At 38.4% G+C, this 22,886-nt stretch overlaps 1 protein-coding gene across 5 annotated transcripts in view; it reads right to left on the bottom strand.

Moving 5' to 3' along the window:
- Nucleotides 1-22,886, bottom strand: part of RNF111 (ring finger protein 111) — a 97,961-nt gene that overhangs the window by 35,078 nt on the left and 39,997 nt on the right. For 3 of the 5 annotated variants that reach the window (XM_030578740.1, XM_030578742.1, XM_030578745.1), the window contains exons 4-9: nt 14,507-14,670; nt 11,552-11,749; nt 10,458-10,777; nt 9,169-9,424; nt 6,456-6,810; nt 466-591 (exon numbers count right to left, since the gene is read on the bottom strand). In XM_030578740.1, the coding sequence (XP_030434600.1) occupies nt 466-591; nt 6,456-6,810; nt 9,169-9,424; nt 10,458-10,777; nt 11,552-11,749; nt 14,507-14,670 (1,419 nt within the window). The remainder of the gene's footprint in view (nt 1-465; nt 592-6,455; nt 6,811-9,168; nt 9,425-10,457; nt 10,778-11,551; nt 11,750-14,506; nt 14,671-22,886) is intronic. The other 2 variants (XM_030578741.1, XM_030578744.1) reach the window with 1 other exon arrangement.

Genomic DNA, 22,886 nt, shown 5'->3' with positions numbered 1-22,886 from the left:
AGTCTACTGTTTTACTACATATCAGATGCAAAAGTATTTAAATAAAAATTCAGTCAGAGGAAAGGTAAATTAGCTTATAGCGCAAATGGTCTGAACTTTTAACTTCAACAGAATGTTTTGTATAAATTCCTTTTTGCCAATACACAAGAGTTGAACTCCTTTTATTTGCAATAACTGGTACCAAAACAGTTCAACTGTATAAGCACTTTTAAAAAATGGTAGATATTTGCTAGCATTTGTAAAAGCAAACTGGAAATGTTTAAATTGGCTAGTAGCAAAAAAATGGCACTTCACAGAGATAGCCATTTTAACACATTTTATCCTGTACATGCACTTGGCAGTTGTTAAATTAAATCACAAACAACATTATCAATGTATTCTCAGGATCAAAGGTCATATAGCAAATGCCAATAAATGGGCACCTACCAAGGCATAGGACACTAACGAGGAATTAAGAGTACTGACCAGGCAGACCTCTCTGGAGCTTGTCGAGGATGTGAGGACATTGTCTGAGGCACGTGAATATGGTGCCCATGACCATAGTTGGGATGCATTCTGTGAGGATGTGGAGGAGGCCGTTCATGTGCACGTCTAAGAGTTAGAATACAAGACAGCACCAGTTCAAGCTACAATAATTCAACCTTTCTGTGGCAGACATGACTACAGAAAAATAGCTAAGTCTTCAACATGAGGTTAAACACTTGCCAATCTAAAATCCAGTTTTATCATTATATGTCAAGATCCAGAAACATTCACAACTGAAAAGTCATCCATATTCTTAATCTGCAGCTTCCTGGTAGATTACAGTACTTAAGTATTCACATGAAGCAATACTTCTGTTTTCTAGGTTAAAAGGCAGCAATTTCTCTTAATGATAATACTGAGTTATTTTTCCTTAGTCCACGTGATAGGAGTACAGTTTATCCATACAACAAGTGAACAAGGAGCATCTGAAGTTTTTGTATAATATATTCTAAGGAACAGTTGCTTGTAATCCATCTGCTGATACTTCCAAAGTAGTCATGGGAAGTTTTTAAATCTTTAAAAGTTTGGAAGCCTATCTCTCTATAGGGAAAGTAGCAGCTATAAATTTACTTTTCACTTAATTTTTGTCAGTTTAGACATTTGTGTTTTCCAAAAGCAGAACATGGAGAGGATGGCTTCATGTCCAAACAACCACTTGTAGCATTCTCTTGCCAGATGGTGCTTTTTGCAGGTGGTTTAGCTACTGGTAACTGCTTTACTGCATAAATCTCTACCAAAGATGACTTCCCCCATGAAGGCTACCACCAACCTGCAATTTATCCTGGCAGGAACTGAAAGTTTTCTGTGCTACTATAGAAGAATGACATAAGAAAACTGCCTGGTCAATAGCCAAATCAGTAAGTAACAGTGTACTTAACTAAAAGTTCTATTCAACCTTCTCACATCAGAGTGCCACAATCAGACTTTACCACAGTTATTTGGTTCTTGCAAAAGGAATTGTGACAATAGGCAGAGAAATTGCTCCTTAAAAAACAAAAGTTAACATGGCTTTATAATGACTCCCAGAACGTCTCCTTATGCTAGTAATCAAAAGTCATCTGTGAGAGGGATACAGCCTATGAGAATACAGACTTTACACTGTATAAACTTGAAAAAAATCTTGTATTTTAAATAGGGCTGTCGATTAATCGCAGTTAACTCACACGATTAACTCAAAAAAATTAATCACGATTAATCAGTTTTAATCTTACTGCTAAACAATAGAATTTATCAATTGAAATTTATTAAATATTTTAGGATTTTTTCTGTATTTTCAAATATATTGATTTCAATTGCAACACAGAATACGAAGTGTACAGTGATCACTTTATATTATTTTTTATTACAAATATTTGCACTGTAAAAGTGATAAACAAAAGAAATAGCACTTTTCAATTTACCTCATACAAGTACTACAGTGCAATCTCTTTATCGTGAAAGTGCAACTTCCAAATGTAGATTTTTTGTTACATAACTGCACCCAAACAAAACAATGTAAAACTTTAGAGCCTACAAGTCCACTCAATCCTACTTCTTGTTCACTCAATAGCTAAGACAAACAAGTTTGTTAACATTTACGGAAAATAATACTGCCCGCTTCTTATTTACGTCACCTCCAAGTGATAACAGACATTCATATAGCACTTTTGTACCAGGCATTGCAAGATATTTACGTACGAGATATGTTAAATATTGGTATGCCCCTTCATGCTTCAATCATCATTCTAGGGGACAGGCTTCCACGCTGATGATGCTCGTTAAAAAAAATCATGCATTAATGAAATTTGTGAATTAATTCCTTGGGGGCGGAACTATATGTCTCCTGCTCTGTTTTACCTGCATTCTGCCATATATTTCATGTTATAGCAGTCTCGGATGATGACCCAGCACATTGTTCATTTCAAGAACTCTTTCACTGCAAATCTGACAAAACGCAAAGAAGGTACCCATGTGAGATTTCTAAAGAAAGCTACAGCACTCAACCCAAAGTTTAAGATTCTGAAGTGCCTTCCAAAATCTGAGAGGGAAGAGGTGTGAAGCATGTTTTCAGAAGTCTTAAAAGAGCAACACACTCATGCAGAAACTACAGAACCTGAACCACCAAAAAAAAAAACCCACAACCAAGCCACCTTCTGCTGGTGGCATCTCACTCAGAGGATGAAATTAAACATGCATTGGTCCGCACTGCTCTGGATTGTTGTTGAGCAGAACTCGTGATCAGCATGAATACATGTCCTCTGGAATGTTGGATGAAGCATAAAGGAGCATCTGAATCTTTAGCATATCTGGCACGTAAATAGCTTGTGACATCAGCTACAACAGTGTTATGTGAACGCCTATTCTCACTTTCAGGTGATGTTGTGAACAAGAGCAGGCAACATTATCGCCCGTAAATGTAAACAAACTTGTTTGTCTGAGCAATCAGTTGAAGAAGAAGTAGGACTTGTAGGCTCTAAAGTTTTACATTGTTTTATTTTTGAATGCAGTTTTTTTTGTACATAATTCTACATTTTTAAGTTCAACTTTCATATCAAAGAGATTTCACTACAGTACTTGTATTAGGTGAACTGAAAAATACTATTTCTTTTTTTTTTTACAGTGCAAATATTTATAATAAAAAATAAATATAAAGTGAGCATTGTACACTTATTTGAAAATGTAGACAACATCCAAAATATTTAAATAAATAGTAATCTATTAACATGATTAATTATTTAAATCACTTAACAGCCCTCATTTTAAATAAAAGTTTCACCTTGAGAGATTTTAAAGTAACTTCAGTCTATCAAGATTACTTTTTACAACATAAACTGTTTGACCTATCAGTCTAGTTTCAAAAATCAATCTTGAATTAAAGATACAGTTTCCTCGCTGGAAGCATAATGAAACATTGGAACAGCTTAGTGAGGACGTGATGGACTCAGCATCACTCAGAGTTTAAAATAAGATTAGATATCTTTTTTAAAGATATGGTTTAATCCAGCTTCAGTGAGAAATTCTACGACCTGTGTGAGTGGGAGGCCAGGCTGGATGGTCATGATGGTCCCTTCTGGCCTTGGAATCTGTGAATCTATGAGACCAATGCTCATTCCTTTTCTTTATGGGGCACAGGGAGAATGAGGTTGTCTACAGTACCCTCAAAAACGCTTATAACTCAATGACATAACATATCACGCATCAGGGCTTTAGCCAGCCATCTGCAGGGGTTATGAGCATTTTTGAGGGTACAAAATTTAATAGTCTCTTCTGCCCTTAAATTATGAAAAGATGAAACTATGAAATTAGTGTAAATTGTCTAGCTGCAAGAAGTTATGACACTGGTCATAAATTGTTTAATTTTTTTGTTCAGTGAGCAATTGATTATTGCTAAGGGTTTAGTCAGCTATTTGTACAGGACTTTTTATACTGATCTTTCTGTAAATTGGTGACAAAGTGGAATTTTTTTTTGGTTTGGGAGGCTGCGGGTCACAGACTTTCAGTCTCTGTAGTATGTAAAACCTTCAACAGTTTTTAAATTACTGGTTTGAACAGGATTTTTCCAGAACTAATGCCAGCTACAGATTACCTACGTTGAAACTGACTGGGCCAGGTTGCATGGCTCCAAGATAGGCTTTGGACCTGATTTGTCTGACCTTGGAGACACTGGAAGACACTTGGAGACCTTGGAGACACTGGAAGACTCAATAAGCAAGTTTGCAAACTATAAGCATCAACTGTAAGAGGCTGCTGATGCATGGAGTGGAAAATACAGAGGCAGGTATAAACACACAGCACATGAAAAGATGGGAATTGCCTTACCAAGTGGGGGTCAGTGCTAATGAGCCAATTCAATTGAATTGATTAGAATTATCTGCAGAATTTATAAGAAGGTGGCTGTATGTGTAATTTATAAGAAGGTGGCCGCAATTGAATTGGCTCTTTAGCAATGACCCCCCACATTTGGTAAGGCAACTCATCTTTTCATGTGCCTCTGTATTTTCCACTCCATGCATCTCATGAAGTGGGTTTTAGCCCACAAAAGCTTATGCCTAAATAAATTTGTTAGTCTCTAAAGTGTCACAAGGACTCCTCGTTGTTTTTGTTGATACAGACTAACACGGCTACCACTCTGAAACAGTAAGACAGTGATGCTTTGCCTTTTGGACCAACAAGCCACCTGAGGGAAAACTGATATTCCAGAACCCTGAGAGTGATAACATCAGGGAGAGTAATTCACAACAACAAATAAGTATGCCAGCGTTTGACCAGTCTCTCCCTGCACCTAAGTCTGCCAGCAATAAGAAGCACTGTGCCAGAAACATAACTATCTGGCTCCTTGGCCACAGTTCCAGCTCCTATTCCATAAGAGTCCAGAGGACTGACAGTTGTAGAGTTAGAAAGAGGGAAATAACAGGATTTGCTATTTTCTCTTTTCTTTTTGTTAGCTGACCGTGGCCCAGCTTTTTAATATTCTTTATTTTTAGGGTGTGAAAATGTGACTGTGTGCACACAGGTGTGTAAGCACTCAAAGCCCACAAGGGATAGGTGTTAGAAAATAATTTTACCGAATTTAAACAGCCCTAAAAACTGTCTGAAAGATACTTGTTAAAGTGTGTTCTGTGTCCTGTAATTAAAAGACCTGGGATGCAAGAAACTGGTCATCTGTAATTTTTGGTAAGTAGGAGTTGTCAAACTTCTGCTTATCAAAGATATAAGTCCGTATTGTAATATCTGTTTTGGAGAAAAGTGGGAAGGAAAGGGTTAGCCACCACATAAGAACAGAATTGTAAGAAAGAAGCTTAATTGCCTGAGGTTGTAGTTCAGATTTAGAACTGATTAAGATGTTAATAATGAAACCAAACGTATCCAGGTCATGGATTTGATTAGAACTGGTAACATTTTATAGTTGGGGTTTATAGCCAAACATACAGCCACCTTCTTATAGAACTCTCCAGAGAATTCTAAAGACTGGTCATCTCGAACTAGTTTGATGATTTAACATATTTTATGATTTAACTCCAATCCAGCATTCAGACTGATTGATTGAACTGACTTTGATTTGGTAGTTGCATTTCTTTATTTTTAGTTTAGTTTAATAATAAATTAGTTTGGTGATCTATTTTTCTTTGTTTAAAAGACTTAGTAACGTTTATAAAAAAATATATTGTTACATTTCTTTCAACAAGCACCATGGGTCCAGAATTCTTGACCTTAAAACCCTGAGCAGCTCCCCCTAATTAGTCTTTAGTTGTCACACCATGCAATAGCACTTTTATGGGAAAAAAGTCAAAATTTCTATTACTGATGTTTGCTTTAATGTAGATGAAAATTAAAGTGATTTTATCCACAGTAACTTACAAAATCAAGATTTTTTTGTAAGCCGTCTCACTCTCCTTCAGTTCATTTGTTTTAAAATGTCAATTTATATTAAAGAAAAGTCTTGCTGACGTCAACAGGGCAAAAAAACATTTAAGGATTTGCTTGGAAGCTGGGCAGTTAATTTAACCTATTAGAAAGCAACATTAATTTCTTCTAATAATTTATTATTAGCATTTAATGTTTGCTTTAAAATGACCTTTTAGTGGTAATAAAAAAGTGCAAATTGCTTGCACTTGAAACTGAACTCTGCTTATTCACAGGACAGGTAAAGCATGGGCAATAGAAGTACCAGCTTCCTCACTAAGGTATCTCTGATCTTTCCTGGAGGGGCCACCTTGACAAGTGAGAGGGTAGTTCAGCCTCAGTGCTCACTTAATCTTTGGCTTTTCTATTGCAAGTGCCAATACAAGCTAATTGTGGTGGCAGACAGTAAGATTCACATCTCACCACAGTTTAATTGTAATTGTCCGCTAACTATGGTATTACAATTAAGAGTCACATGCAGCATTTAAAAAAACACAGGATAAGGAATTAAATGTACTCAGAACAATAACTAAACATTTATGACATACGTTGGATGCTGCATCATTCTTCTTCTCTGGACCTCCATCCTCTGGATCACTTCATGAGGATGCAGCCTCTGTGCTGAAGGTGCAGTTGCAGGAATATGATGGGTAATAGGCTGGTGTGTAGGCGGAAGATGCTGTGGAATTGGAGCAGCTGCACTGGCTAAAGGGTGAGTTGGTGGTGGAGGTGGAGGTGGAACTGGATGAGAAGAGGCATGAGAGGAGATGGAAGGATGAAAGGGATGCACTGGATGAGGGATAACATAATCCACTTGAGGTGGAGGCTGTGGCTGAGGAGGAGGAGCATTTCCATGAGAGTGGGGGCATGCAGAAGACTGATGAAGAGGTCTCGTCAAAGCATCTGGAATGAAAATGCATTTTTAATGTATTAAGTAAAGTTTCTCAATCAAATGCATAAGAAACTACAATAACTTCATGCCGGTCCCCTACTGCACTCTATTCCTATCCAAATAATATCTTTATGATAACACGAGCATTTATCTTTTCACAATAATTAACAGGCACTGACAAATCAACAACATGTGAAATTCACAAAATAAGTGAAATAAAAACCAAAGCTTCCCATCAATGTACATGAGCAAGACAAAATGAAAAACTGAAACTAGAAAGCCAGTTTTCATACGATGTTTCTTGATAACTGGAGATGGAAGGATACACAACCAATTGGCTGCCATAAGAGGACTGATGGGCATGAGGAAAAAAATAAGCATCTTTTTTAAATAAAAAAATCCGACTTGCTAATATTGACAAAATTGCAATATTGACAAAAAAAGAAAAAAAAGTCTGGGAAAAATCCATGTGACACACCTAATTAAAAACTACCAGAACACTGTGAGCCTCTTCCTTTTTAAAACTCATTGTATTAAGAGAAACAAGGGGAAAGGAATTTTGTTCTGTTTGTACAGCAGCTAGCACAATGAGTCCTGACCTATGACTAGGGTTGCTAGGTGTTACACGGGTAATAATACTCATCATCATAAAAGAGCCAATGCCTCCTATCAAGTCCATGTCCATGACTGTTCTCAAAACATAAGCATCTTTGAGTACTTGGCATTGTTCGAAGAAACCCCAACTGACATTTAGTGTATGTTAACACAGCAATGTAACCCCAGGGTTAGCAGAACTCGAATTAGTAAGCACTAGGTTTGTTAACCTAGGTCTTGAGCATCTATGTTCATTTGTAACCCCAAGTTAGGAATAGCTGAACTCTGGGTCCCAACCTGGAGCTCCAGCATCTACACTGCATTATGCGGACCCTAATCCAACGACCCATATCCCAGATTTCTTAGTCCCTTCCCAAAAAAGTGGCTACTATAGCCCTTTGTCATGATGCAGTGTGGGAAAACTTAACTGTCCACCAAAGTTAACTGTCCAGAGGACAAAGAAGGTCAGCCCACAAGATTATGATAGACTTACGGTAGACTCCCAGAGTAAGAGTCCAGTCAGGATGTGTCTACACTGCAAAGCAATAGGGCTCGAACCCTGGGTTCTGGCTTGACTCGGTCTTGGATCCTCAACCCCTGTGGGATCCTGGGTCCAAAGCCTGGGTTAGCATGACTTGTGTGTAGACAAAAGTGGGGATCAAGCTTGAGCCTGAGTTCAAACTCTGGGTTTACATTGCCGTGTAGACACACTCTTAAGCACTAAATAGATTTCCCTTTGCGTGCAACAGCCCTCAAAGAGGGATTAATTTTGTATACTATCCTCATGAATATTTCAAAGACGTTATTTAAGAATGGATTGTGAGAGGCAAAGAAATGGATAAGAAAGGCACAAAGGCCCCAACCCTGCAATTAGCTCTGCATGGGTAGATCCTTATGCTTGTGAGAAGCCACACTGACTTAATGAGTCTGCCCAAGCAGAGCTCTTTGGAAGATGGGGGCCTAAGTAAGGAAATAGAGAAGTGGCATTTTGTTTAAAAGGAAGTAGAGACTACATTATTATTTCCTAAGGAAATGATTGAACAGTAAAGGATCTAGACTGCCAGTCTCAGATAAGCTGAGGGAGAGAAAAAAAATTAAAGTCTAATATTTACTGAATCAGAAAATGAATAGTTAAGATAAAACAACAAGGCAGAGGGGAAAAAAGGAGTCTCAAAAATCTGACAAGTATAAATTTGAAAAACTTAACGTGTATCTGAACTCAGATAAACAAGAAGTGAGCCTAAAGAGAAATAACTCCCATGAGTTACTTTAAATAATCAAATTTCAGGTCTTAGAAATCTTCTCAAATAAACTGTATACAGTGCTATGTGGGAAACAATTTAGCTAAAAATGCTCTTTTAAAAAAAAGGAAGGTTGCCTTTTAATTATACCACAAAAATGATTTACCCTAAAAGTCATTTTTCACTATTTCAACCTCAAGGATTTTGTTTTTATATAAAGTTGGTACTTTTAGGGTACAGAATATTAATTCGCAGTAATAAACATTAAAAAACTCCTCATCTTTTCTATGTCTTATGCACAGTCAAAGCAGTACGTAGTGGATTATCTGTTTATTTTAAATTCCTCCATGCTGCAAGAATTATCAGAAGGACTCTGATGGTTTACCAACAGTAAAAATATTTCTTATTGTAGGTTTAGGAATGCTGGTTCTAAGGCCTAATCAAGAGGATGGTATAACCAAAGTTGTCAGGGAAGTTGTTTTCCTGTTTTGTATTTCACACAAGTATATTTATAGGTAGAGTAAGTGTACTTACAAGGAGAGTGCATATAATGTCGACATGATGAGAGCGAGGCCTGAGCAGGAGGTTGGGGCTGGGGCTGTGCAACCATGCTTGTTCCATATCCATCTATTGCTATTGGTTGGCTTGGGCCAGCACCAGCCTGATGCCCATAAATTGCAGTTCGGGATGAAGAACCAGGACAGCAAGGGTCAAATGCTGATGCTCCATGGAAAGCACCATTTCCATGACTTCTTATACCATTGTTGCTTAAGTCTACTGGCAGTGCCTGCTGTATAAACAAACTGACTTGTTTTCAAGCATTTCTTCAAATATTTAAAGCTAGGTAACCTTTAAGTGTGCTACAACAAAATATATTTACTGCAATGTTTTGCAAGTGAAATATTTAATGCAATAAAATGCTTAAGGCCTCAATGTAGAGCATTCTTTAGATATGATTATTGTGTAAAGTTCACAAGCTTAGCGAACGCTATGAAGGAGGATTGAGTTGAACAAGAATGTTCACACTCAGAAGAGTTCTTCAGTTTAGTTTCATTATTTTCTATTTTATAATTATTTGTCCAAAAACAAGTCTTAATTAAATGCCCATGAGGGAGCTTCATTGTACATTTCCATAGATGCAAACAGTAACCTTAGCATTCTTCTTAGTTGGGCCTAACTGATAAAAGTTTCATAGTTATAAAAATGATCAAAAGCTTTATTACAAAGAGCATGGTTACAAAAAAAATCATAGGTTCTAGGAATAAGTTATACAGTTCAGCTCTCAGAGGCCTGAAACTGCAGTTTTAAACAACTTACAAATAAGAGGCATTTCTAAAAATAATTTGAAATTAAAGTGCAAATATCCTAAAAAGGATTCTGAAAAACATACTTGACAAATTAGTTTTTCTGCAGTGGCTGAATTAGTCACAGAACTATAGTAACCTCAAGAGCCTACCTTTAGAGTCAGAAGACTGCTATATACTTAAGAACTACTCAGGAGTCCAAAGTATGTGGAGTATATTCTAAGCCATTGGCGTTCTGTTTTATAAATAAAACAGGAACATTTAAAGATTTTAAGAGGTGTACAAGTGACAGTGTCAACATCCAATGAGTAAGTTTGGAGTTGTTTCTGTTTTTTGTTTTGTTTTTTAATTTAATTTAATTTCACTGCTTAGAACTCATGCTTCAAATTTTCCTATTTCAAGCCTCTTTTATACCTGCCACAGATAATAAGTGAATTCCCAATTCAGTAGTTTTATTCTATTATACCGCTAACATCACTTTAAAAATGTAAAGTGAAAAACCATAAAAGTTAAACATGCCTGGTCATGGTAGCTGGTGCCAGTACTGCTGCTTGCTCCACAAGGAGCTGACACAGGAGGAGGCCTTTCAACAGGGCAACTGGAGTCACTGAACGAAGGAGACAGTGGGACAGTTGAGTGGGGATTATGGTGGTGGTGATGGTGGTGTTGAAAGTGGTGGCCATGCTGCTGAAAACAACTTGAGTGAGGGTGTCCTAATACATGGTGATTCTGTGAAGATCCTCCACACGGAGAATGCTGGGGGCAGCATGATGGTAACCTTGGCATGGCAGGAGGACCAGTTTCCAGTGTAGTATTAGAGGCAGTTCTCCTTACATCATCTTAAAATGGAGAGAAATAACACAAATTTAGCGTTGCTGAAACTTGAAAAAGGAAGTGGAAGACGCATGATGAAATGGTGTCTGAAATAGAAGTATCTGGATTTAATCAATCATTAACCCATTAAATAGTGAGTAATTGGATAGGAAAGACATCCACATCAAACAAAATTACAGAAGACTTCACTAAATGACACTTGAAACTCAAACATTTTAAAAGGATATGAAAAGTGGCTTCAATTACTCCTATGAGAAATCCTGAAATTAGTGTTAGATCTGTTCATATGAATTGTCAGAGGAAGAATCTTGCATTATTACATTCAAAGTGCATTCAAACCCAGATTTCATTGGAGCTGCTGGCTAGGGCAAAGACAAGGTCCCATGCACACATATTGTGGCCAGAGAAGTCCCTTCCTGTGTCTACTAGTATTGCAGATAGTACTAGTTGACCTCATGCTCCCCTGAAGTCCAACGATGACTGACCCCTGCATGTGTGTGTTGAGGGAGTTTCCTTAAGATCTCTCTTCTCTAGCACACTTACACACGGACAGGCAGAGTCTGGCCTTAAACTCATGGGATCTTTAATTTATATTCTGTTAAATATTAATAAACTGTGTTACTTTGAAAAATATCTAAATTTGCCATTCTGTTAAACAGTATCTGCACAGACACAATAATTCATTTACACAAAGTAAAGCCAGGCCTAAGCATATAATAACAGGTAGCAAAGCAATTTAAACATAAAACAGATCTTGAGAAAGTTCTATTATTCTGTACCTCCCACTGAAGTCCCAGCAGTGCTGCTATTGGGAAGAGTAGTCAATGTGTCTGGTGCTGTAGAGATCTGGCTACTGGAGACACTTATAGCAGCATCAGAGGCCTGCTCTGAGGTAGATGTATTGGTATTGTTACCGGAAGTAGAACTCACAACTTGGGTTTCAACTCTAGCTGAGGTTGTTGGCACAACTGTGGGCTCTATGGAAGTGTGGACATTACAGAGAGAGAATCAGTATAATGATTACAGCAGAAGTACATGCTATTTAAGCTTTTAAAGATCCCAAGAAATTCAGTTTTCCTTACAACCGGTTATTTTACAGGAAGTTTTGGATTTTATTTCTACCAGATGCTGATAAATTCAGAACAAGTGGCTTGACAGGATATAAAATGTGAAAGTTAGTTCTATTTCCCCAACAAGTGTGAAAAATCCAAAGTATGAAGAGTTTTAAAGTGAGTATTCTTGTGCCTTTTTTTTAGTAAAGTCAAACTTCGTAAAAAGTCAGTATAAAATCATTACACAAGCCAAACCAGAGAATTTGATTTATTTGGCAATTATACATAACTAGAAAGGAAACTAAGTCACTGTAATATATGATACAAGTACTGGTTTACTCATTTACGACTGACTTTAACATATCCCTAAGCAAGCAGTTATATGATTGCTTGTAGCTCATAATCATCATCTGTGTTTAATGCATATAAGTGAACTGTACAAGTTTACACAACCAGGTCCAGTGGCTTTTCAAAAAACCTGCATATTTCTTAATTAATGGTTCTACTTTACACAAGTTTAATAATTCCAAGTGTGTCATACTAGCTCTGATTTTCAAAAACTCTTTCTGTTATTGGGCACAATTAAATATGTAAAAATTACAAGACAAGTTGGCACCCCTTTTGAAATCAACCATTTTCAAACAATATTTGCTTAATAAACTAAAGCACATAGTTGTAATAATAAAGAGCTGCTATAACCATCTCCTTTTCAAAACACTGGAATAGAATATTTCCAAAAAGTATGTTAGAGAAAAATGTTTTTTAAAATGCCTATTTACTTTCAATTTTTTTCCTCCTTATTTTCAACCAGTAAAATGCAAACAGATTTTAAGTACCTGCTGGAATCTTTAGCAGCAACTTCCAGAAGTTAGGGGAAATGTTAAATCCTCATTAAAATAGTTCCGTAGTACTCTTTTCCAACATACCATTTACTAGTGATAGAGTGTAAATAGAAGCTCTCCCCGGTTTTACAATTATCCTGTTCATCCTGTGATTCAGTGTAATGTCATTATGCAATGTTTGTAATACCACAGTCTCTTTGCTGAAGATGGTGTAAGATCCATCAATACTAGACTGTTGAATCACTAAGCTAGGCAAAAAAGTCAATTACAATGGGAGAAAGTCTCTTGAGAACCACTGTGGAGATATCTTAGCAGCTCCATAGTTAAGGATGAGTTGATTTTCACTTAACAGCAGAATTACTAATCTTCTTTCACATTTAAGTGGTGTAATTTTATCTGCTTCACACAGTAATTCTTCCTACAACCATTTTCCATATTTTTTTGTTTAAGATTAGTTGACTTTGCCAGAGACGTTTTTAAATGAGTCCTTTTGAAAAATTTTCCCAAACGTCAAACTTAACTGTGACAAAAGTTTCTAAATTTACACTGGAATATAAAAAGTTACTACCCTACAAAGAGCAGTAAGGTTAAGGTAAACTAAAGACATACTGATGGCATTACTAAAGCTCTGCCTGCTTCTTCTATTCTCTAATGCTTCTAAGCCTGCCTCCTTGAGCCCACAGAACTCCTCCTCATATATACACCTCTGAATTTACAATTGTGAGGTGTGCTAGAATGTTATAGTGGTTCTTTAAGTCAACTATATGAGTCTCTCTAACCCACTAACTTTTAAAATGGGAACACTAGTTCCAAGTGAAATCAGAATTTTGCCTCACTACTATCTTCTAATGTAACTGCTCTCCCTTTATAGAAAGAGCATTCAAACAGCAAGAGAAAGACAAGCAGCATGAGTAAGCTTTTGGTAGTAAGAGTAAAGTAGTAAAGTCAGGGCAATAATCTGGCAACAGGACTGCAAATTTAACAGCTCCAGGGGCTCACCATGTCAACATTAGATTGCAAGTGACAAAGCCATTACTCAAAGTACTAATATAATTTTCCTGATCAGTGTTCTCAGAATTTCTACTCTAACAAAAACTACGTAATATCAGACAAACTCAGAATTCCAACAAGACGAGTGTAGATACCAAATTATATACATTTTTAAAAAGCAATGAGTCAAGAAATCTTGTATTTAAAACAAAAAAACACCACACACACGCCCCCCCACTTCCTTGTTGAATAGCTGATATAACCACTAGATGTAGAGGAATTTTAAAAACTTCCCAAATTTTCCCTTTTATTACCTCTTATTATAAAAGATCTCAAAATTCTTGATTTTCTAACAACTATACCTGTTTAAAAATAAGCCAAATTGCTTCTGATAGTCTCCTCTTTGTTTTAATACTCATTTGTAGAGCTTCATGATAAATACAGACAGTAATTAGGAAGAGAAATGGCAAACTGACTGACAAGTCACCCTTTGATCTTAAGTTAAGTTTGAATCTTGATACTATGCATATCTTTCAATGCATTACAATTTCATAGTGAAGAGCAAAATTCTCATCAATCCAGTAAAAGGTATCATCTACTTTTTTATTTAATGTCCACTACACTAATAATGTGTATTTTTAGTATAAGTAAATTCAGCAACAACATTCAAGATTTAGTTTGTATGGAGCAGCTGAGGAGCAGATTTATTTTGGCTTATCCTTTGACTGCAACAACTATATTCATTTGTTAGTGTTAACTCAGTTTTCTGTTATGCTGACAAGATCCCCGTCTCTCCGCTCTTTCATCCTGCATCCTCATTATATTGATCTAAGTCACAATTATAACTTACCATCTTCATCCACTGTGAGGTCCACCACTTCCGCTGCATTCTGTCTCAGCGGCTGTATGACTGTGGAAATCCTACTACGGTTCCGCTGTTCTTGTGATCGAGCAGCATGAGAGCTAGAGTTTTGGTTCCAGTGGGATCTTGAGTGTCCAATCGTTGAACGAGACCTGAAAGGGGGGAAAAAATGCAGTTGCCTGAAGTAACACATACGTTTGGCCTTGACTTGATACATTTTCTCTTAGTGAGCCTGGTTGTCAGAGATAGAAACTATGTTTTCTGCTCACTATGAGTTGGTTCCAACTGTATTTGTCTGGAAAAGTTCGACTGTCTAAATGTTCTGCCACATTCAAATAAACCACTACACCTACACACATGTAGCTTATTCACTAGTACTACTGCAGCTTTGGGAGTATTCCCATTCTGGCAAACATTCAAACAGGCAGGACTCACACCCACGTTAGAGCTCATTAATCTAATACTGCCATACAGTCTGCCTGGAAAGAGTACCATAATAGGACTAGCAAATATGGATAAGATTAAGCAAGAACCTCAGAATGAAACCATAGAGCCACAGTTCCCACCATTTAGCACTTATTCCTGCCCTTGCTTTATGCAAAGTTAAAAAACAAAGAAGTGGCTTTCTCAACCTTCAGTTCTCCACACCACTCTTTGTATCAAATTTGTGAAATACTGGACATACCAAGGATGATAGGAATATCCATAGTATGAAAAGATCTAGAACACTATAGGTATTGTTTTGTAGGTTATTTTATTCACTTGTATCTAAGATTTTGTTTTGAAGATTTTTACCTACTGTTATATAATTAATTCTGTATTTTTAAAATTAAAAAAACTCAGAACACAACCTTTGAATTTATAATCCATTCAAATATATGCTATTATTTTCTTCTCTAGAGATAATTCAGAACCCTGACTCACATACCTTTGGGAGAGATAGCAAAAATAATCGTGAACCATGCCCAAGGAAACTACTGATTGTAATTTTTCCAGGCTGAAACTTTACACTCAGTAAATTCAATCCATTCATCCACAAGCCAAACACCCAGACCAAAGAATCTGTTAAACTGGAGTTAAGGTTGAAAGAATGTATCAGTTACTTCCCTTACATGAATGCTGTATTTCCCAAAACACAAGCATTAAGAACCCAGGAAAGTCAGATGTCTGACTTTATATTAAAAATACAGAAATCCACAGACAAGGTAATCTAAAAGATCTTAATTCTACCTGCTTAGCAATGCCAGCCTCATCTTCACTAATTTCTTTCAACCTACTTTTTAAAAACAGACTATTTGGGGATGAAGGCTATTACAGCACTAGATATCCTAAGTCTAGAAAAGCCATCATATCGGTCAAGTGCAACTCACCTCTACCATCCTCCCATCATCATCGTTCGTAAGTGCTTAATAAAATCCCTAAGCTACAGTCCCAGACACACTAATTTTTTTCGTCAAAAAGTGTCTAAGGTTTACAAATGAGAAAGACACAGCAGTGGTTTCAGAATTGGTTTCATACATATATATTTATGACACAATCTGATACTTTTGTTTATTTCTGCCTCAGTTTCATGGTGTTTTTGTAAGTCTATATCAGGGGTCGGCAACCTTTCAGAAGTGGTGTGCCAAGTCTAATTTAAGGTTTCGCGTGCCAGTAATACATTTTAACATTTTTAGACGGTCTCTTTTTATAAGTCTATAATATATAACTCAGCTATTGTTGTATGTAAAGTAAATAAGGTTTTTAAAATGTTTAAGAAGCTTCATTTAAAATTAAATTAAAATGCAGAGTCCCCCGGACCGGTGGCCAGGACCTGGGCAGTGAGCGTGCCCCTGAAAATCAGCTCAAGTGCCGCCTTCAGCACGCATGCCATAGGTTCCCTACCTCTGGTCTCTATGTTAGCTCTGCATTCAATAACACTATAATTGATGGCACATGGAATAAAAGAATTTGGAACGACTGGCTTAAGACTACTTATCTAATTGGAAATTTAGCAAATATGCCTTTCTATGTACATTATATGCCCATAAATGAAGATGGAATCGGAACAACCATGGTACCATTATGAGTAAGGCATTCTAGTTTCTGCACTCAGTGACAGGGTATCAATATTAATGAATATGTCTCCAAGCAATTTCTCTTATGAGGTCTTAACAGTGGAGCAGTTAAGATAGTTTGGGAGACACCTTTCATATGCTGTGGTTTCTTTTTGCTGTAACCCCTGCTGCCCACAAAGTACCTGACTAACCACTGACTCCATCCGTGGAAGGGAGAAATAAGGCTATAGACTTCCTGAACTCTGCAGTTGTGGGACTCCCTTCATGTAGACCTTTTGAGTGCTACAGGAGAGCATGTATGGGAGATTGTAGACCTAGAAGAGATAGCCAGTTACAGAACAGGTAACTGTCCTTTCTTCGAGATGTTTTGCTCAGGTGTATTCCACTATAGGTGTGCACGCTCGCCATGTGCACCAGTGCACATGGCGAGCACACACACCTATAGTGGAATACACATGAGCAATCACTCAAAAAAGTAGTCATTTGCTAATCACCTTGAGAGACCTTTGTCATAGCACACTAACCACTCCCCTCTGCTGTTAATTTTAAAAAGTGAATTAAATTCCACATTTAACATTTTATTTTTATCCTTAGAGATGTTAAACACCTGGGGCTCCTAGAGTTCAGTGGCAGTTGTGGGCACTTACCTCCTCAGTAATATTTAAGCATAAGAAAGCCTGATTTTCCAAATTGGAAAATACTGCATTTAGAAGCTTAGGAAGTCCACCAGGAATAGAGACATAGTGGAATGCTGGCATGGTGCACCACAAACATGATCACTTTCATTTATCTCCTGCCCCAAACCACCACTTCTGTAGATCTTATGAGCTCTAATGTTAAATTTTTTTTCTCTGCAGCATGCAAGCTTTTTGTATTATAGACCAATCTTCTCTGTTACTAAAGAAATTGACAGATTTAGTTTGCATTTCTATTGTATTTTCAAAAACTCATGATATTTTCATTTATTTACCAAATCAATATTCTTACATGAGAGCCATAAAGTGAATACCGTATGAAAAAGTTCCTTTGTATTTCCACTTTCCCAGAAGGCAAACTTTGGTGACATGGTGGCACAATAATACTGTACCTTACATAGTTATGATGCAAGGCCTTGTTTTGCTCAACAGTTGTGACTGTGCAGCAGAGCTAATACATGAAAAAATATCACGATTTTTCTAACATTTGATTTGAGTTTAAGAATCAGATCTGTGATTTGAAACAAGGAAAGCAGAATCTATAAAGCTAGACACATTTTGGGAGGCTTAGATTGGGCAAGGAGAAATGCCACTCAGTGAGCTAAGTAGTATTGTACCTGTCTCCACAAAAAATACACTCCCCTAAAATCAATGTTCTTATAAATTTTGTATCAGCTTAGCCTATATGCTGCATACTATATACATCTAGTTTTAACCTCGAGTACACACAAACGTCAAGAAGTTCAGTAATTAGCAAGCAATGACAACATTTTTATTGAACTGAAATGTAGGAACCATTCATCAGTCTGCTGATCCATAACACCAACGGGCTCATCGGTGCCTGATACGAGCTTTCCTTGACAAGGTTACAGACCTAGTGGACTGATGGGAGGGCACCGTCAACGTGATATATTTTGTTTTTAAGTAAGGTTTTTGGCACAGACCCACAAGACATTCTCATAAGCAAACTAGGGAAATGTGGGCTAGGTGAAATTACTATCAGGTGGGTGCAAAAGACCACACTCAAAGAGTAGCTTTTAAACAGTACGCTATCAAAATGGGGGCGGGGGAGAATGTATTTAGTGGGCTCCCAGACGGGTCTGTTCCGAGTTTGGTATTATTCAATATTTTCATTAGTGACTTGGATAATGGAATCTGTGTATAAAACCTTCAGGTGACACCATACTAGAAGGGGTTGCTAGCACTCTGGAGGAAGGATTAGAATTCAAAATGACTGACATATGGGACAACTTGTCTGAAGTCAGCACCTACTAGACAGCACTACACTTAGGAAGGAGCAAATCAAATATACAGCTACAAAATGGTGAATAACTGGCTAGGCAGTAGTATTGGTGAAGAAGATTGGTGATTATAGTGGCTCACAACTTGAATATATGCCAACAACAGGATGAAGTTGTGAAAAAAGTAAATATTCCGGGTTGTAATAATAGGAATGATGCATGTAAGACAAATCAGGTAACTGTATTGCTGTCCTTGGCCCAGCTGGAGTATTGTGTCCAGTTCTGGGTGCCACACTTCAAGAAAGATGTGTATAAATTGGAAAGAGTCCAGATGAGAGCAACAAAAACGCTAAGAGGTTTAGAAAACTTACTTTCGAGTTGCCATTTTTTAACATTATGTTCAGTCTTCTATACTGAAGACGAAAGGGGGATCTGATAGTCTTCAAATATGTTAAATACTGTCATAAAGAGGACACTGATCAATTGTTCTCCATGCCCACTGACAGTCAGACAAGTACTAATCTGTAGCAAGGAAGATTCGGGTCACACATGAGGAAAAACTTTCTAACTTAGGATAGTTAGCACTGGAAAAGGCTACCAAGAGAGCTGTGGAATTCCTGTCATTGGCAATTTTTAAGAACAAGTTAAACAAATAGCGGTCAGTGATGGTCAGGATATTCTTAATCTTACTTTAACACAGGGGCCTGGACTAGCTGATACCTTGAATTCGCTTCCAACCCTAGGTTTCTAGGAGTCTATCTCCATTCTACTATATGTATCAATAGGTGTAATTATGGCTATTCCCTGGGTATATAATTAGATTATTTTCCACATTATTAACCTCTGCTTTCAATGTATAGTGCTTATTTTAGCAAGTGCATCATGTCTACTTGAAAGTAAGAGATGACTGAGTTCTGTACAATACAAGAGCACACACACACAAAGAAAGAATACCTAACAATTACAGTAGACAGCAAGTGTCTTTGTATTTTCATGTTGCATCACTTAGAGGTCCATATAAAACCAATCAAGCAAGAGAATAAATAGGCTCCATAAATCATCTAGTGTAGAGACTCATCAGTTTTTTTGGGGAATAAGTGCAACTTTAACTGTAAATCCTCTATGATATTCTGGACCTCCCATAGGAACCCTAAAGTGAAGTCAAGATTCACCGCTCATAGCTAGCCCTCTAAATGCCATACCCATTGCATTCTCTGCAGCTGGTAGGGATGTTTTCCCCCCCAATTAGTCTGCCTTCTCAATGAAGGTTTGAAACTGGGCTCTGTCCTCTAAGAGAAGCTTGTCCTTAAAGTCTGGCATGTCTGAAGTAGTAATTAAGGTCATATTTTGCTAACAGAGCCTAATAGGTAGTGATACAAAGCTGCAGGCTTGTAGAGGAGTATACCTTTCTTCCCAAAAGGTCCAGTCTCTTTGAGCCTTTGTCAGCCAGGTGACCGTACAGTGTTGTAACCTTGTTCTTTCTGTGTCTGCCTGCACCACTAGCAAGTAGGGCACTGGGTATATGCAAAGCACATCCACTCCTTTGGCTGGGACAAAATAATGCCAATTTAGGTGTGGAAGTGCAGGGGGCCAGGGTATGCCAGACAGCCCTGGCTGGTTGCATGATGGTCTTATATACTGAGAGAGCTACTTTGCAGGGACATATCAGCTATAGGATGTCAAGGTGCTGACGCTAGGCATCTTGGACCTCCTCCAGAGGAATCTGGAGGTTATTTGCTATCTTCTGTAGGAGCTCCTGATAATGCCTACAGTTGTCCAGCAGAGACAGTGAAGAGGATGAGATCCCTGTCAGTACTGGATCAATTTCCTCCTCCTCATACTTCAGTGGATTTGGTAGATTCCATGTGGGAAAGGTGTGGTAGGGCTCACGATAGATCTGGGGCATCTGACATATGGGTCCCACGGGCCCCACTAGGATAAATATGAGAGGTCAACTGATTGAGAAGGACCACACGGCATTGGGTACCAGCAGTCCCTCTCTCTGCCAGGGAATGATGGATGGGCCAGAGCATCCAGCTCTTCCAAGGTCTCATTCACCAGTGGGGCCATCAGTATTGGAGGGTAAATATTTCTGACTGAGGGTGAGAGTGTAGAGGGTTCCCGTATTGTCAAAGTAGTTTCCTCCTCCGGTGTGGCAATGTCTCTCTGAACGACCACGCCCAAAAGGAGAGTGGACTGAGGATAATGGAAGATATCCTCTGCCAAGATATAGGTGTCTGCGCATCCCAGTGTTTGGGGCACTCCAGTGATCAGAACTGATGTTTCCAAACCTCCCAAGACATCTGGGGCGGATGGTCCTTAGAACGGGTGACTGCTACAACCGAAGAGTCAGGTCTAGTACTCTTTGATGGAACCAGTGGATTTTAGTCTTTACGTTTAGGAGACAGAACAGGTGGATTCTTTTTCTTACATGCTTTACCCTCCTTCCTGGGGGGGTCTTAAGCAGTCCTGAGCCCTTAAGATCTGCACACAAAGACAAACCTGCACAGAGTTGGGGATGAGTCTCTTCTCTTAGAAGCAAATTTGGACGCAGCTCTGTCCTTGAATCTATGAGCGTGTCCCTTACTCTTGTGTGAAGCCCTGAATGACAATTCCTTGGGCTTAGGAGCTCTAGGCTCCGCTCCCAAGCTCATGCTTGAGGTGGGTGTAATTGAGGCCAATATAGAGGGTAGTCCCTCTGGCTGGATCAGAGTGAGGTCTCATGAGCTTCTCTCTAAGGTGTTCTCTCAACCAAAGCTCACAAGCCTCACATGTTCGAGAGGGAAAAGCAGCAGCAAATGCTGTACTTTGCTGAGATATTCATTTCACCCAGATAGATGAGCACCAGTGTTGTGTCTCACACAGAGAAGGGGTTAGGGAAAGGGACTAAATTCTTGAATCCCAGGACTCTGAGCATAGTCCTAGTCTGTGGGAATGGACTCTCCAAGAGGGCGAAAAGCTAAGCCTAACTATATTACAATTTTAATATTGCTAAATAATAAAACTATTTACAATATATATTTACAGACTGATAAAGAAGCTGGAGAAATCTGTGGACATAGAGGATTCTGACTCTGGCCATGTGGTACATAAGAAGGATCTGGAAAGGTATTTGCCTGCACTGCCTCTTCTGCCTTCAGTCTAGAGCATGAGGAGAGCAACTGAAGATGTGCAGGTCAAGTGACACTACTTACAAAGAATATCTGGATTCGGGCGCAGGGCACACATGCATACCCACGTGTGGAATACATGTCAGGACCAGCACTCGAAGAACCACCACTGCCTCAGCTAGGGATGAGGACAAAATAGCAGCTGATATTGCCTGAACTGCCAGGTTCATGAACTGCAGTTTCCAGACACAGGGTAGGAGACGTTTGTGACGGGTTGCCCTCCACTCTGGGGTGTTACCTGATGTACTGGAGTCCCAGTGAGACAGCCCATTCCACCAGCCTGGGCTCCCTCACCCTGTCCTGCTGTGCCAAGCCTTCATGCCTCCTGTAGCACACACTTAGGTAGGGTCATGCCCAGCTGTAGAAAGACACAGACACTGAAATCAGCTCTGTGTGGGAAAAGTCAGCTAGGGATTACCCAACACTCAAGTGCACACCCCCTTTGGGGTGAAAACCCAAAATTATATCGTCTTGCACTGCATAGAAAACTGTACAGCATAAGCTCGTGAAATCCGCTCCCTCTCTCAATGTGCAGGAAGATATGCACAGCTTTTTGCCCCATCAGTTATGAATTACACAACCTGGGTTTTAGAATAAACAAAACAAGTTTATTAGCTTCAAAAGGTAATTATAAGGGATAGCAAACAGATCAAAGCAGATTACCTTAGTAAATAAACAAAAATCACAAACTGAGCTTAACACACTAGATAGGTAGGATATACATTGGCAAATTCTCACTCAGTGATAAACAGGCTGACAGATTCTTAAGGCACAAGTTGCCTTGGCTTTCCCAGGTTTTCATACACAGGCTAAAGATCTTTCTAGCCTGGGATCGTCACTCCCACAGTTCAGTCCTTGCCCCTCAGGTCTTTCCAGGTGTGATATCGCAGGGAGAGTGAGGTACCCTCATGATGTCATTGTCCACCTCTCATATCTTCTTCCCACTTGCTGGAAAGCTCTTTTGCTGTGACCTGGGTCAAACAGTTCCCATTGTGTAGTGCTATCTCTGAGATGTTTCTATTGTATACAGTTCCTGGGGTAATCTTTGTGCTTGTGTGCATTTCCTCAATAAGCCATTAACATTGTCTGGCCTTTTTAACTGTTGTACCTGAAAGGTTGCTTGTGGGAGTTTTCAACCTCACAACACGTTTCAGAAACATGTTTCAGTAACATATACATAGCCAAACTTTATAACTTTCCATACG

The sequence above is a fragment of the Gopherus evgoodei genome, chromosome 10, assembly GCF_007399415.2.
Source record: "Gopherus evgoodei ecotype Sinaloan lineage chromosome 10, rGopEvg1_v1.p, whole genome shotgun sequence".
In the NCBI taxonomy this organism is placed as follows: domain Eukaryota; kingdom Metazoa; phylum Chordata; order Testudines; family Testudinidae; genus Gopherus; species Gopherus evgoodei.
The sequence above is the reverse complement of the archived record's forward strand: the minus strand, read 5'-3'. Positions and strand labels throughout refer to the sequence as shown.